This window comes from Lonchura striata, chromosome 2 (genome assembly GCF_046129695.1).
Source record: "Lonchura striata isolate bLonStr1 chromosome 2, bLonStr1.mat, whole genome shotgun sequence".
NCBI lineage: Eukaryota > Metazoa > Chordata > Aves > Passeriformes > Estrildidae > Lonchura > Lonchura striata.
In genome coordinates, this window is record NC_134604.1 from 86,440,018 (window position 1) to 86,457,563 (window position 17,546).

At 41.6% G+C, this 17,546-nt stretch overlaps 1 protein-coding gene across 4 annotated transcripts in view; it reads right to left on the reverse strand.

The window, feature by feature from the left end:
* Positions 1-2,997: 2,997 nt before the first annotated feature.
* CRACDL (CRACD like) overlaps positions 2,998-17,546 on the reverse strand; it is a 41,168-nt gene continuing 26,619 nt past the window's right edge. For 2 of the 4 annotated variants that reach the window (XM_021546620.3, XM_031504052.2), the window contains exons 8-11: positions 15,937-17,518; positions 6,130-6,350; positions 4,396-4,528; positions 2,998-3,529 (exon numbers count right to left, since the gene is read on the reverse strand). In XM_021546620.3, coding sequence (XP_021402295.1) covers positions 3,384-3,529; positions 4,396-4,528; positions 6,130-6,350; positions 15,937-17,518 — 2,082 coding nt within the window. In that variant the 3' untranslated portion in view covers positions 2,998-3,383. The remainder of the gene's footprint in view (positions 3,530-4,395; positions 4,529-6,129; positions 6,351-15,936; positions 17,519-17,546) is intronic. The other 2 variants (XM_021546617.3, XM_077781535.1) reach the window with 1 other exon arrangement.

Below are 17,546 nucleotides of genomic sequence, written 5' to 3' on the forward strand. Positions count from 1 at the left end.
CTCATCATGTATACAAAGCAAACATTTTGGCAAGTTTATTGTCTTCCTGGAGACTAAGACAGAATTAATAGCATTGCAAAATTACAGCAAGCTGCTTGCTACACTGCTGCTGGATTTTTTCACTGGAAACATGATTTTTATGTTCCTCTTCATCTTGAAAAAATAGTGCAACAGTTTTTATTGTCAAAGGCAGCACAGTGCAAAACACCTTATGAAAGTAAAGACTGATGGCATATTTTGGCCTTAAAAATTGTACTTCACAGTCCATTTAAAATCATTTAGGTGCATTTTTTTTTTTTGCATAAAATTACTAAACATTGGGAGGTAGCTAATTAGGGTAATCCGACTAGTAAACTACATGAATCATCAAATTTAGGGCTTTTGTGCTGAAAGACACAAGATAGGTAGATGACAGAGAGATAGATTATTTCATTTTCATTATGTGAGGCCTTTCACTACTGGGAAGGCACCTTGCTCATTAAACAGAAAGCCAGAGATGTCTCATGCAGCACTTCTATAAGAGGAAACTTCTATTTTTCAAGTCCATTTTGTTGTTGTGCTTTGCCTGTAATTCCAACTCTGTTAGTTTATGTGCGTGAGTCATGAACAAAAGGTGAATTTTTACATTTAATTTCCCTGTTAGGTATCATATTCCAATGATATATATTGCAGCTGCCTAAGAAAAATGGATCAGCCTGAGTTAGTCATACTACCTCTCAGCTGGAAAAGTATAATGATGTCCTCAGGAAAGCTGATCAGATCTGAAAGGCTTTTCTGGTGGCATTGAGTGTGAAACATACCTCACTGTTCATACAGAGGAGAGAACTGTATTTTTATTTGCATCTTTCTCTTTCCACAAATGAGCCATTTCATCAAAGAAAAACACATGTGTTCTAAAACTATTTTCTGCCTACCTGCTGCAGGACACCTATAGCAAGTCCTACTTGCATGACCCTTTGTCTTAGAAATCTGGAGACAGAACAGCACTATGAGAAAGTAAAAACTCCCCTGGCTGTCGTATCAAAGGTTCAAGTAGCCAAGTGGCTTCTCTTGCACAAAGGCCAAGGCCATTGCAGTGGTGGGAGAATATGAAAAAGACTACTGATTGCAAAGGTTCTTGCAGTTTTAATTGTTTTAAACAGGGAGGGAATTGTAAGAAGACATAATGGACTTTTAACTACATTTCCTGAAAACCTCTTCATGGGGCAGCAATAATTAGAGGGTACAAATTTGGTCTTTTTTAATATATTATATTTGTTAATTAGAGAAACTGAGTTTTTTTAAAGATTGTTACAAAAGCTAATAGCGTATCTCAAAATTATATTTTTTGCTAATTAGTTATTTATTTCAGAAAGAGTGTTTTGAAAAGAGAGGGAGTTGAGATGGTTTTAATGTATCTCAAAAATGTGTCAATTTCCAGTGTGGGTCCTAGAATATTAATATCAAAATGAAAAAATATCACTTGAGATTAAGGACTGTGCATGCTTGCTCATGGGGGAGAAGTGTGAAAGTTTTTTGCACAATTAGCCTCTGGGCAATGGAGCCCAAGGCTGCATGTCCTGTAATTAAGTTACAATTTCTGATGTGGATCTGTTTGACAGAGAGCTGTCTTGCCACTTGTGCTTTCAGCAGGTATCTCACACTGTCTTTTGCCATCTGTAGGACGGAGGAAACCCTGGGGCAGCTGGCAGAACCCTGTTTGGGTCAGGGCTACTGACAGTTCTGTGATGGGCTGCAGCAGGTCTGGGCCCATTCAGGACCCCAGCAGCCATGCAGGCTGACCCTGACAGCAATGCAGGCTCACTGCTCTGTCCTCAGGCTCTGACAAACACAAAACTAGCTTTTCCTCCTCCTGTTTTCAACAATGAAACACAACCTGACTGAAAACCTTTAACAGCGTCTTGAATATTCACGTGCTCAACTCTCTATTTCTTTATTCATTACTAAATGCAGTTGTCAATACCGAGAGGGGCTCAGGTTTTCCTTTCCGCCTCTGTAGAGAAGACAAGATTGCAAAACTGAAAATACAGGTGCTATAAAATCCTGTGTTTCCTAAAGTATCCCCACATATTTCCAAAGAGAATGTAATGTGATAATAAAAACAAAACCACTAACATAAACATAAATAAACCTAGGGATTGCAGTGCTAAGATAGTACTTCACCCATGCATACACAAAATTAAATGTGTGTCTTAGCAGTGAGGCATCACAGGGTTTGTCCTTTGCTTCTTTAACTCATAGGGAAGTCTTAAAATATGTTCAGAGTAGTTTCAGTCAATCAGCAGTAAATGATTTATCTTGTCAATCTTGTTAAACAAGTGAAGAGCCTTGGAGACTTAATGAGTGGGAGTCACAAACTGTGGGGGAGACTCAGGCCAATGAGCACAAGGATGTTATACAGAGGTATAAGTACAGACATGCTATCTGTATGTTACTGGTTTTTAATGAGGAATTAAGATTACGTGGGGGATGATATGTGAAGCTGGCACTGTGATGAAATTCACAGTTTTCCCCAGCCTTTCAGTTTGAACTTCAGCTCCATGATTTTCAGTTCTTAATTGTTAATTAAATTCATATTGACCATTGTTACTAATACTATCCTCCTGACTGGGAGGAAGGTTTCATAGGAAGGAAAGCTAGTTGCAGACAGATGAATCCAGGTAGGAAAGCAACTGTGAATGCACTGATGAGCTTCCAGCTGCAGTTCCATTTCCTTACTCCTTGCCTGCTCGAAAACACTGTGCAACTCAGGTTGCTCACAGAAAGAACTGAGAATTTTTTTCATGGTCACACATAAATGTGCATATTTGTGCCTCCTGAAATGCAACCTAACCCCAGAAACTGTACAACTGGCTTAGCTAGGCAAACCTGAAGTTCAAGCAACACATTTTAATGGAGTATTCACTAGCAGCTATTCAGGAATACCTCCATGGGCCTAACAGCTTTGGCAGAAAGTGTGTCATGTGATTCCAGTGAAACACATCAAGAGAATCAGGATGTAAGTGCACAATTTATAACTGTAAACAGAGAAAACCATAACAAATAGAATTTTCCAGCAATAACAGAAGTTCAGCAAAGTTTAGCAAAGATCCTGTTTGGATACAATCATAAGTAAAAGCAGAAAATGCAGGAAATACATAAGGCAAAAGTTTTATTTTCCAAAGTGTAAGTATGTCCTTAGCACAATTTAAGTAATCCATTGACATTGCAATTCTGATTGCTACAAAATTGAAGGTAAACTTTTTGACTGCACCTATTGCACACTTTCTCCACAGCTGTATAATAAAACCCTCTGTATCAAGAGATTCTTCACTGTGATTAGCTGGTCTGTAGGAGTTCAGTTAAGTAGTTCACTTATTTATGCAAAAAGTGTTTGCATCTCTCTATTTTATAATCTGTGGCATATCACTCCAAGCTTGAGACTTCTTTTTGGCCAGCTCCATCCATGCTGGCTGACTGGGAGCAGCATTACTGGCTTTCCTCAAGTGGCTTATTTCCTCCTTATCCACCAGTGCAGGCGATGGAGATACTGGGAATAAAGCACATGGACATTTTACACTTACCTGCTGAGCAACTAAACACCCTCTTTATTAAATACTTCTCATGCTTTGCCCTGTGGTAGAAAATCTTTACATTTCACATGGAAGTTTCTTATGCAATAAGTTCTTGAGAAAATTACCATTCTGTGCTCTAAATAACATAATGTTTTTCTCATCACTAATATATTTTGATCCCTCAATTTACCAAAACTCAACATGATGACCTGGATTCCTTGTTGTGCCCTATGTTAACACCCACGCCAAAGAAGTGAGAGTCTTTTCATTAGCTAAAGTATTCAAGTGTCAATTCCTCCTTTACTCAGCCCTCAGCTCACAGGAATTTTATTACTTCAAAACTTCTGACCTTCTTTCCAATTTTAATTTACCAAATAGATTTAAAACAAACTCATTGTGGGAGGACTGACGGTCAGACAGTTTGTGATCACACCATTCCTCAGCTGGCTGAGGAAGCCACATTTAAATTGAATGCTATTGTAAATATTTTTGTTTACATTTTACACTGGGATAGTGCATTTGGCCTCTGTCCTGTGAAAGGGCCTGAAGTTCTTGATTCGCATTTCTTTAACATAAGTTCTTGGCTACCCCTTTTTACTCTTGTTTGTAATCAAACTGGTCAAAAGAACATAAATAAATTAAACCTCAAATAAAATAATAAATAAATAAAACACCAAATAAAACTCCAGATGTGTGCTGAGAAAATTCTTTGCCCTGGCTGATGTGGGGCTGAGGAAGAGATTATGATCTACCCCTACTCCTTTTGCAGCACACTCAAGCAGGACTTCTTCTGACAAGGTTGAGATGTAACAACCTATATTTTAAGAATTTTGTTTCTTACCAGGGACATAATGTGACAATGAATTGGTTCTCAACAGGGGCTTCTCTGCAGACTTCGAGTCTTTCCCCTGCTCTTCAGAAGTGCTTTTAGGTGCCAAGTGTGAAGGTTTATTCCATTGTTGTTTCACTGGCCCCTAAGCACAGAGAAGGATAAAATCCAAGTAATTCAGGGACAATGAGTTCAGTTTGGAAGAACACAAGCAAAGTAGTGGATGGGGAGCCTGCCACAGTTCAGGAGACATTGGTCCCCATCCTCTTCCTTAAGCTGACGCCTGTTCAGAAAGTTACAGTGTTTTCATATAACATCCATGATACTCAATTTTACTAATTAAAACTTTTCATAATGGTATGAGTAGATAATTCTAGTCTTCACTGCAAAATGTATTCCAAGTCCTTTGCACATCTCTACAAGCATACACAGGATTTGGAAACAGCCTCATTCTCTCATGTTCTCCCTCCATCTCCCAAATTTTGTGGGCTAGGACACTGTATTTTTGGACAGTTGATGATAAATGGATTTTTCATAAAAAAGAAGTCAAACATGTCCTCCAACAGATTTACTTGCCAGTATCAAAAACTACCCTGAAGTGATAGTGCCTGGTGCCATGTGGGAGAAAGTGGGAGTAGTACAGTGGCACCAAGCCACACATGCTGCAGTCAGAAGCATCTTGGCATGTTTCTCTGCTAGCTGCTACAGGGAAATAAAATGCATGGCATGAATTTCAGGGATCATTGCCAACTAAAATCTGGAGTTTCCTGTTCTGACATAGGAACTGTATTTTGGGATCATGTTGGGCATTACTGCAGTTCAGAAATTGGCCTAGACATCTTATTAGGTATTATTTCTTGTTAATCTAACCACTGCTGTTTTTCATCATCTAGAAACCATCTCTTATTCCAGGATATAATACACCTGCCTGAGATGCTAGAAGTGCCTGCCTGAAGCAAGAATGTAGGTAATTTGCACTGGGAATGCCATACTGGTATAGGACACACATGCTCCTGCATCAGAGCAGGGTTCTTCTTTGTGCAGGACACAAAACAGGCAGCAGGTGAGTGCTCTGGATCCATGCCAAGCACTTCCACAGGCACAGCTGTGTCATCTGGGAAGCTCATTAGCTACAGGAATCACCTTGTTTTGCATGGGATCTCTGAAGAGGCAGTGTCAGCCCATATTCCATGGCACCACATGGGCTCCATCCATATACAGGGAGCCAGAATTTATATATTAGCACTCTCTACAAATTCAAAAGTTATTTTTATCCTACTTCACTTCTCAGGGCTCTAAAAATTGTTACCAAGGAGCTTCTAGGACCAAGCTGTTCATTCGGTGTTAACTCAGTCAGGAGATATAAGAGGTTCAATGAAAGGCTATGCTTAGAAGGATAGTTAAAAGAGAACATATTTCCTCTGCATTGAGGAGGATCAAAGACTACAATTTAGCACTTCCTTTTGGATATTTCAGCATGCAATACACATGTTGGATCTGGTAGGTATGCCAAGAAATTTTACACATTTCACAGAGTTCCAGGATTTCTTGGACACAAAACCAGTTCTCTGAACAATCAGAGAACTTTGAATCTGTAACACATTTATCAGAGCAGTGTCTTTTTTAGTTACAGTTACACTCATTAAGTATCTATAATGACTATGACATGACTGGTAACATAGCAGTAGATCCAAAGAATACTATAGGAGGTGATACAAAAGCATCACAAATTTGTACTGCAAGTACCTCTGTTTGTTCATTTCCTTTATTCTGTTTCTCTGTATTTGACTTATTATCTGGAGCCACAAGTTTTTCTCTGCTGAGTTCCTTCTCCTGATGCATGCCCCTCTGCTTTTGCCTTGCAATGGAAATCCAGGCTGGTTCTGTAGGAGTGTCAGGATCTCTTCCAGAGTCGCTGGCAGCCATGGGGGAAGGCACACTTTTCTCTGTTGACAGATTATTTATGTCTGGTTAGAGGAAACAAAGTTGTAATTAGCTTCAGCTCATACTTTCTCAATAGACTGATTGGTCCCAGGATATGAAACCAGCCTGGATAAATAGGAATTCTGTTTAGTTTGGTCTCCAGAGAGCAATTTTCCCGTGCTCACAGGTTTAAGTTATTATTCTACTAGTGAGAAATGCTTTGCATCTTTCTTCAGCTGGAGTCACAGTGTCACTGCTCTCACATGAGGGAGATGCAGAAATATGAATCAAACTTCTGTACTCTACCCATTTCCCAAGGTCTGCCCCTTCTGCTCCCTCTTCCACAGTATTTTAGAGACAAGCAGCAGACAATTCAAATGTAGACACAGAGGGACTGTGGTGTTGCAAAGGCAAACTTTTCCCCACTCTGGCATCCCTCAGCTCCCACTCTTCTGATGTTCACACAGCAGCAGCCACGCCTTAGTCTGGTTCCTGCCTTCCTTCTGCTCCTTTAGGAGCAGCTTCCCCCCATGCAGCAGCAGCCTGTGCCTTAGTTGTTTCCTGCTTTTCTTACACCCCTTTAGGAGCAGCCCCCCACCTCAGCTCTGTGTAGTCTGCAGGTGCAGATTCAGTCATGGGTGCCTGCGCACAGCAGTCTGTGGTGACTGAGCACACAGAAGTACTGCTAAAACCACAGAGTGACTTTCTGGTCTTTTGATGTGAGGTTTACATTGACTTATCCCTGCTGATGCTGACCATGGTCTTCACTGGGGCCAGTAACTTCCATTGTGCTCTACCAGAAATGAGACTTGAGTGACAATAAAGGAAAAAAGACAATTTCTGGAGATGAAAGTCAAAACTACTACCCTGCTGACCTCACCACTGCTACCCAAGGACATGTAGAATCCAGGGTTATGGGAAAGAGAAATCCAGGGTTGTGGGAAAGAGAAATATTCAAATATTCTGAGAAGGGAAATCCTGTCTATTCACTGAACAGAACTCAGTCAAGAGAAGAGTCTCAGCAGCTCCATTGGCTCCATCCCCCTGGTTCTCCATTTTGACTAATACTGAACACAAAATTGAGTTTCCCAACAAATGGTAGAGCTTCTGTGTAATAAAAATGAGGAACAAGAACAGGACTAACAACCTCAGACCCAAGAAGATTGATTTCACCTTTCCCAGCCAGTTCTGGTCACTGATGTATCAAAATTTGCAAGAGCATTCTTGCAAAGCAGAAGTTAAGCTTCTCATCCTCAAATCACGTGTGATCCTGCTCTTTGGAAAAGTTTATTACTTAGTCAGCATCCTGTTCAGGGGCCTGGGAGGAGGCAGACCCTGCCAGAAAGGATTACTGCCCTAGGGTCCCTTGGGAGCTCAGCTGCTCTGCTGACAGTGTAGCCAGCCACAGGACCCTGTGCAGCTGTCAGACACATTCCTGGAGCACTATGGTCTAGTTTGGCAGAATATGGCCCTGATCAGGAAAGCAGGAAAATGCTTCTGAAGGCACAATTGAGATGCTTCATGAAGGCATGGAAGATAAAAGGGATGATGCACTCCCAAGAGCTGGAGTCTGCCAACACAGGCATATTATGAAAGCCCACAAACTTGCTTTGCTCAGGGATTTTCTCAAGTCATTTTTATACCTCACCAGAGAGAAAGAGTAGTTATTTGAACAAGAAAACATTGTAAAGCCTATGTCAGCTAAAAAATGAAAAAGAGAAAAACCCTTTAACACCAAAGCAAGATGTTTTGCCAGCTGGTGCCTGCATTTCTCTTCACGTTCACCTCATGCAATCTTTCAGGAAAACCTCTGGAAGAAACAACTCAGAAGTCCAGCAGCACAAACAAAACATGGTCCCTGAACACTGAAGAAGCTTCCCTCCCTCTTTTACAGCATGTTACACCAATTCTCTGCATTCCACCTAACCCCCATTTTTGCATGACAACAGCTGTTCCTCTCATCTTTTTCCAATCACTGTCTTTTTTTTTTTTTTTTTTTCAATCAGGCTTCAACTGGCTCTCCTTGCTTCATTTTTATCTCATTTTACAGGATGATAAAGAATAAGGCTGGGAGAGATCTCAATATGTCTTGTAGTCTATCCTTCAACTGCAAGGCAAGATCAGCTGAAAGATCAGTTTCATAGAAACTGTTTGCTCACAAATATATATCTAACTCTCCAGAAACAGGACAGGACTCAGAGTCTCCCTAGGCAACCTATTCAATGTCACAGCTCTTTTTCTCTCTCTCTCTCTCTTTTTTTTTTTTTTTTTTTTTTTTTTTTTTTTTTTTTTTGGTTTTTTTTTTTTTTTTTGCCTATTGGGTAAGTAAAATCTTCCTTGCTCTAATTTAAATCCATAACTACTTCTCCTACACACTATGGACATGAGCAGATTACTCATAGTCTCCTTGCAACAGCCTGTTATGCATTTGAAGACTTAGACCACATTTTCCCTACTTTTTAAACTTTTCTGATTAATCATATTCTCTAGATCACTCTTTCTTTTGTAGGAATTGTCCTAGTTTAGTCAAATCTCCTTCAAATATGATGGAACACTGTTAGCACCATGACATGGAAGGACTACGCCACTTCACCTGGAATGGTTTTCTGTACACGTTAGTCAGTCCCCTTAACTTCCACAGCTCTCCAAGGCAGTCCAGTCAAAGTCTGCTAGCCCATCTTCTCTCTGTCTTAGGACAAACCTCATTGGGATCTTCGTAAGTAAAGCCACATAGCTGAAACGATGTGATGTCTGCTAATGCATCACATTTCCTCCTTTGCTTGCAGCCATACCCTTAAGCCCATCTGCAGGCATCTGCACCTTTTCAGGTGGTGGGCAATTTGGGCAGGACTTACTAGTGCATTGCCCAGTAAAACCAAGTGCTGTGCTTCATCAGCTCCCACAGCGCTCCTGCGGCACGTGGATGAGCTGCCACGACTGAAGGTGATGTCCCCTGTTCCTCAGAGCTGAGGAGCAGCTCTCTGGCTGTACAGCTGCAGATATGCCCCCACATGCATACTCTTCCACCACCTCTTTACCTTCCTTCACAGTCTGTAATGTCTTGGAGCTCAAAAACTTCAATGTCTTTATCCTGAAGGTCCTTTTCAATCCACCCACACTTTTTGATGATACTGGGAACCTGGCTTCTGCCTTGATACTGCTAGTGATGTACATCTTCGGTGCTGTAACTCCAAATCCCCCTTTGTGTTTTGTTCCATTTTCCCTGTCACACCATGGGAGCTTTATGTAAATATCAAGGTTATTCCTTCTCTGCTTCAGCCACACAATCCACACTGACAAAATGAATGCTATGCCCTGGCTCTATTTACTGCACTACATATAATGGTCTTATTGCTACCTGTGCTTCCATTTCTCTGTCATCCTCATGAACTTAGGATTCATCCTGCTGTAATTTCACTGTGCATTTCCTGGGACAACAGGGTTCCCAGTCCTGCAGTGATCTCTCTGGAGGCTGGTATTATGTTTTCCATAAGGCAGACGCTCTAACGAAGGCATCAAGCACCCTTACTCGTCAGGCAGTTCTCCCTGATGAGATGCCAGACATCCTAGTCATGCCAATTAGAAGGCAGCCAATTTAGAGCCAGGTATCATTCCATAAGAGATGGTATCCAAATGTCCCTTTGATAGTAGGGAACAAAAGCTCTTCATCATAATCTTGAAGATTTTATATGTATCTGTACAGGCAAACTTAGGACAGCAGAGTAGTATCACCTACAGAGGATCAAGAAAGCATGTGCTGCTGGGAGGGGCTTTCTTGTATCTTTAAGCAATTACATTCTACCCTTGTTCCTTTGACTCTTTGCTGCAGAAAGCCAGACAGGCAGCAAGGCAGAGGAAGTGCCTTATCTTCAGAAAAAAAACCCCAAAAAAACCCAAACCACATCAGATGCAACCCACTCAGGATTTCCTACCTCATCCATCAGCCAGAATTACTGTAAGAAGTAGAAGAGGCTTATTCACTATTTATTCTCTTTCCCATTGCCCAGAGGTCCTTTACATCCTCCCACCTCTAATTAGATAAGGTTTCTTGGCAGTATATATGCACCATTGTTCCAGCCAGAAGGATGAAAGGTGGTGAAGTAATTCGGAGATAGTATGGCGAAGAGAGCTGGCAGTTTAAGGTGACCTGAGACTGTCCTATGAAGCTCTTGGTACCCTAAGGGATACAAAGAAGCAAAAAGCTTTCTCAGGAACTGACTATTCTCAAGGGAAGTGCTGCTCACACATCTTTCTGGGTTCATGACTGTCTGATTACCTTGAACAAGCTCTGTCTTATCTAGTCATGGGATAGTCCATGTGCTTTTATGGTTCACCATGTGGCAAAGCACAGCATTTAAGGAACTGGGTAGCCAGAGTGGAACCAAAAGTACTCAAAAGGACAATTTTAATTCCTGCTTCCGCTGCATGTCACATGCACAATAACTGACACAGAAACTCCCAGCTGGTAAATGCCACTCTTGGGGAGATAACAAAGAAGTACAAAATGCAAGCAGTGGTATCCTCCATCCAAAGCTTAGTCAGTTTTGGCAGATCACAGCCTTCACAAATGCCCTGTGTTCCATTTCTCCTTTGTTGAAGCAGGGCTGAGCTTCTTCTTTCCATGTAGCACTTGAGAGATTTTCAGAACAAAACCAAAATCTAAATAATATTCTTCATTTCATATTACAACATGTTATTTTAAACAATGTGCTATTCAACTCATTCCTTAATAACTTCATAAGCTAATAAAGAATATTGCTGGCAGCAATTTGTCTCTCATTCATTCACAGCTTTAACCTCGTGATTGCATCTTTCCCTGGTTTCCTTGGAGTTGGCTTGGCCTCAGGCTTTTTTGAAAGAGAGGAGCCCCTTCTTCCCCTTGGAAGCCACCAACAATGGAAAGATACCAGGTCAGAACTTGTCAAGCCAGTCCATGCATAATGTCACCATGTGTAAAAGCCAGCAATTAATGTAAGCTCCTGAGATCTTCTGCTGCCACTTGAAACCACACCCAGAGGCTGCTGAAGCCTTCCCTTCATGTCCTCTCCACAGCCAACAAACACACATGGGACAGTCACAAGGTCAGCTGTTCTTGCTGCATTCTTCACCACTTCCACAGCTTCCAGACCAACCACTGAGGACAGCTCTGAAGCCAAGTGAATCATAGCCACCTTCTCAATTCCCTCTGGCAGATCAGAATCCCCTGAGCTTTCCTCCACTGAGTCTGAAAGCATCAGGCTGGCTGCCTCACTGGTCCTCTAGAGAGGGGAAACTCCCCTGCTGCAACACCATTTCATGTAGGTGTCTGTTTCTCCTAGTATCTTCCTAAAACAACTTCCTTTTTTTCCCCTCAGACTAAAGCTCTGATCTTACAGATGAAATTTCTTCTGCCTAAATATTGTGGAAATATCACTTCTCAGTGATATTTGGATATTATCCTGTAATGTGTGTCAGACTGGTTGTATGAACAATAAGATGAAGATAATACATTAATCTTAATGTACAAAAGGAGATATGATTGACTTGTTATTGTGCATAGGTTTATACACACACAGAGGAACTGAAAGAAAAAGACATACCTACTTCTGTCTATTGACAGACAGATATACTTCATGTATTCAAATGTACCTCTCTGTGTGTGCTGCTTATACAGATAAATACCACAAAGACGTATTTAACCATTACCCTGAGATTTAGGGATTAACTTTGTATGTTTTAGAGATGGCCTCAGATTTCTTTAAATATGATACCTGTTCTCTTTACATCTAAAAGCCTCTGTGCACACAAATTGTAGCAGAAGTTCTTTATGACATGGAAGTCATATACTTGGAAAAGAATATCTTATGCCTGCAAGGACTGCAAAGAGTGGTTATTCTTGCTGCACATGTGTGCAGGTGAAAGGTCAGAGCCAGAATTTAGAGTCTTTTGAAAGTCAAACCACTAACACCAAGCAAAGCTAGCTTATGGATTCCCTGAGTGTTTTAAAAGCAAACATACTCTAAACTAATCCAAACAGCTTTACACAGGGAGATAACACCCTCTGTATGTAAGTGTCATTGTTTTATAACACTGCTTATGCATGCATATTTAATTCCACACTGTTGTATCTTCACTTGTTTATAAAACTCCAGTTATTTTAAGAAGGGCTTTACAAATGCATATAGCATTTAGAGTCCTGAGTACATATTTCCCTTTGTTTATTAAACTACTACATGCATTCATGTCAGCATGCACACTCAATTCCTTAATTTCAGGTAAAACTATTCTAAAGATTTGGTTAAGTATTTCTGACACTTCTTTCTTCCCTAAGCTGCTCTGAGAGGTATTTGACTTTTGACTAGATCTATACCACCAATGCCAGAAGAGTCTTTTTTACACAAGAAACTGCTGTTTGCATCAAAGTCTATTTCACTGCTGGAAAACAGCCATGTTGCAAAATAGACTGACACAACTGAGAAAGCAACTTCTTTTTTGGGGGAAAAAAAACAGACAGCTTGTTTTTCAGCCATGGCCTGGACAGCATTAAAGCAATGTCTTTTTGATGTAGAGAAAAACACTTCTCTTGTCATTCCAGAGCCTGTATTTACCAGACAATACACACCAATTTCATTCACCATAACATCCATCGTTCTTCCTTGAGCACTTTTGCTCTTTTCAGAGGATGTCTACCCACTACAGCTCCTCAGCCACTGATTTTTGTTTATCCTAATATGCAGATTCAGACAAGTATTGCTTACTTGTTTTGCTGTTGTAATAACCTGTTAACAGATGGTAATTGTTTCTGCCCTTTATAGGATTTATAGCAAAGTGTATCAACTCCAAACAATGCATCTTAACCTTTTAAAGCTTGCAAGGACTTGTGCCTTTAGCTCCAGAAACTTAAAAATTACTCCTCCTGGGGTGACTAATTTCACACAGGCATTAAAGGCCTCCCTTATAGCCTGAGGGAGGGAAAGCAATCCCTCATTAGTTCCCCAGAAAGCTCTGGGGAGCAGGAGTGATAAGCCAGCATCCCATCAGCTCTCCCGTTCCTTTGGTACCAAGAGTGCTGAAAAGCAAAAATGTGAACTGAATGAACCACATTGCTCCTGCTGTCCTCAATGACACAGCAAACTGACTGTTTTGAAATGTATGTGCATGAGAATGGAACTGAATCCCCTTGTATCACCATTTCACAGTTTGTCTTCTTGTTCAGCACACAGATTTCCTAACATGCAGTGGGAAGAAACTCCCTGACAGCATAAATACACATCATGTCCTGATGTTGACCACAGCTCTTTGAAAAGGTTGATGAACTCAAGGGCTAGGAGAATAAAGTAAAAAAAAAAAAGAAGCATCCAAGCAGATCCGTAAGCCAGAGATACCTGATAAGACACATGTGGGGCCATGTTGATTGTGTTTGCCAGATTTCTCCTATTTGCAGTTGAAAAGACATAGTCCTGACTCACTGAACTGAGGGAAACTTTTCAAAGAGCTTAAAATTATGTTTGGGCAGGTCTATTGCCCTGCCAAGTCCTCACTGCATCCCATGACTCTCCTATGCCTCACAGAGGGACATGATTTTTGGGGTCCTGTGCAACTTTTCACAATAAAGCTGGTGTGGTTCCAGGGCACTCAGAGGAGGTGGGCACACCTCATTCACCTGTGACTTTAGGTGGCCAGGTCAGGCTGATGTGGCAATTAGGCACAAGGAGGTGATTGGTCAGGTGTCTAAAGGAAGAAAACTAATTGCCATCACAGACCAATCTGAACCATGATTTTAACCCCTCAGACCATACAGATTTGGTGTAATACTTACAGGGAGAGGGGAGCAGAGCAGGACTTATTAACCCTGTTCCAAACTCCAGGTGCATGCATCTCTATCAGGGAGACCAAGGCACAGCCTACAGATCCTATTTTGCAGAGGGCAGTCCTGCATCTCAGGGTAGAGTCTCCTTCATCCTAGGGCTGAGGAGCCACAGGAGAAGCCTGAAGGAGAAATGTGCCCCCTGGCTTCATTTCTTCCCCTTCTTCCTTCTCCAGCACTCATTATCTTTCACTGCAAGAAGACATTCCAGTCCATCTGCAGGCACTTTGGGACTCAGCAGAAGGGATGTGATAAAGGGCTGTGTGAGGGAACACTGGTACTCCCACTGCTTTCCTCCATACCCTGCCAGAACAACCCTACTATGCTAGGTCTTCTCCTTTCTTGTCCCAGTATGACCCTCCCCAAAATCTCAGTCCATCAGAGATGTGGGCTACTACAAATAATCAACTAAGGGCAACATAGAGAGGAAAACGCCTTTAAAGGAGTGTTGGGTTACATATGTATCTATCTCCTGCCCAGGGTGTGGGGAGGCTCTGGCTGGAAGGCTGTGGGGACCCCATCCAGCTGTGGATCTTAATGAATCTTCCTTTATGAGGGCTGGGAGAACATGAACATGGCCAAAGTCCTGCAAAAATGTATATGATGCTGCAGCAGAAGACAACTGGAATCAGATGTCACTTAGGACATCAGTAAGTTGCCTCTGGGGCCAGGGAGAGACTTTTGTCACCCTAGAGGACAAGTGGCGTCCTGTGCCCTGAGATCTTCTTCTGTTTTGGTGTTTCCCTATTCCAAAGCTCAGAGACAGACCCCCATCAGAGAAGAGCAACCAGGAAGCTCTGCAATGGCACAGAGACAGCCTATTATTTACTTGGCCAGCATCTTCTCACATTCGTAACATCAAACCCATGCCCATACAGGTCCAGGACAGGGAAGACTTTTCTTCCACATATCAGAAGACCTAAAGATTTATTTTTTCCCCTCTCAGCTGTTCTCTGAAGTGATGATCAGAGGTCTCCTGCCAGAACTGCTCGAGTGGGCTTCACCTAACTTGTTTATTGTCATTGAAAAGACCCCAGACAGTGGTGCCACTTACAGTCTTTTCTGTTCTAGTCCACAGTGTATAATTAGTCTCCAGAGGTCTGATTTTTTTTTTTTTTTTATCTCTAACCCAATTATATAATACAGACAACAGGGTAAAATAGAACAATCTGCAATATACATGTTCTTATGGTCTCTTCTGGCTTTGAACTCCAGGATGCTTCAGGGTTGTTAATTTTTGTTTTAAACAAGGAATGAGTAATGATAAAGACAGATAAATGAATAAGAAAACCTCACAGAAGGCAATAAATAAGTGGTGTGTTTACCATGGCAAGCAGTGATAGGGCCTCACTGCATTTCTGCTTCCATGCTATGGTGAAAAAGAAGGTCTAGAGGCCTGAGTCACTTGTCACACACAGGGCACTACACTTAATACGTGCTTTTGGATTTTGAATTGCCATGAAGCAGCTCTAAATGGGGACACTTAGTGGCTTGCTATTTCTGTTTTCCAATACATGCTAGTGTACTTTATTTTTTGAGTGTCACTTTGAACATCCTTTAAACAATACTCTGAAATTCAAAAATCAGAGGTAAAAATATCTTATTCTGTCTGCTGTTTCTTCCCTGCTGTCTTTTTGAAGGGAAAATAAGGGAGCAACTTCACTGAAGGTAGAGCCATCAGCTCATGCGCACCCAGCAGACATAACAGTGCTGCCTCATGCTCTCTCACAGGTATAGTCACTCTTTGCAAGTGAAGGTTAACTTCATAAACTTGGGAGTCTTACCAGGCACTTTACAAGCAGTTGACTGTTTTTCCAAGTCTCTGTCTTCATTTCTGAATTCAGGAGAGTCAGTAGCTTTGTCCTGCTTCTCCTTGCTTGCAGTAATGTTTGGAATGGTTATGCTTTGCAACACTGGCTTTTTAGGCAATGGAGGTTTGCAACTAAGCTGTTCAGATGACTTTGCTTTGGGTTTGATCTTCTCCTTTAAAGAATCACCAGTATTTGTATTGGCTGTTTTTCTGATCTCTGCCTTATCACCTTTTAAAAAGGAAGACAATGCCCCATTTTCTAAATTAAATTCTGCACTGTATCTTTTAATCCCTTTTGATTCTGGTGGTGAGTTGTCTTCATATTTCAAGGACAGTGAGGTGGATCTAAGTTTCACTTGAAAAGGACTTCTATCTTTACAACTTGGCTGATTCTGAGATACCACTGAAGAATTGCTTGGCATTGGTACTGGATCAACAGCTGGGGAAACATAACTGGCCAAACTTTCTGTAGGTTGGCCTGTGTTCTCAGAGTGGGACTCTGTCAGCAAAGCCTCCTTTTTGCTGCTACTTTTCTCCTCGTCCAGATCTGATCCCTTCTGAAAGTCATCTTGCCACTTCTCATTTCTTGAGGAGACCTTTGCTTTGGACAGGAAGAATCCAGTATTTAATGGGCTTTCCGACTCTGATCTTTCTGGGAAATACAGGCTTCTGATGCTTGGTCTCTCCCATGCAGAGGAAACAGAAAACTTTTTGAAGGCATTGAGTTCATTGACTGCTTTTACAGCTTTCTTCCCCAACTGTTCCTCCCTGTGGACCAGGGACTGACTGTTCTCCTTATTAGAAGCAGTTGCCTCCTGTGCAGTCTTTATCTTCTCTGGAGAGCAGAATGTAGATGATCCCATCTGCATTGAGGAAGCAGGATGTGAAACATGGAATGAGTCTGTGGGCTGGGAAGGACCCATGAAAAAATCCTTGCTGGACTCTGATAATAGGGTAAACTCTTTGTCTTCCCCTTTATTGCAGGGCATTTCCACAGGTAACTGATCATCCTTCTGTTTATTTTCTTCTGAGCTTCCCAAGCAAACAATATTATTCTTACTAATTGAAATGTTTTCTTCAGAAGGTAATTTATTTAATGGAAACACAGTAGGAAGCTCCTTATTTTCTTGATTTACGATATTGATTGATCCATCTCCAGACAACAGAACAAGCGTTTCTGAGGAATCTTCTTGCTTTTGTACTTCTCTGTTTGAACTGGAATAGGAAGAAGTTACAGAGTCTTTGCCTTCTGAGGGCAGTGAGGACTCAGACTCCTCACATGTAATTTCCAGTGCTGGTTGGCAGTCCTCTGGCTTATTCTCTGGTAGCAGGGTTTCCTGTCCGACAGCAGACTCGGAAACAGACTGAGTCATCACTGGTCTCAAAGCAGGGGGGAGGTCCTCAGGCATTCTGGGCTTTGGCCAGGAAGCCACATCCTGCATTGCAGCTGTGCTGCATGGCAGTTCTTGATTGTTGGGTTTGAAAACAGCATCATCCTCTTCTTCTTCTTCCTCTGGGGTACAGCTCAAATCAGTCAGAGATTCAGACTGGGTCCTCTGTAAAAAAGAAATCCAGAAAGCCCCA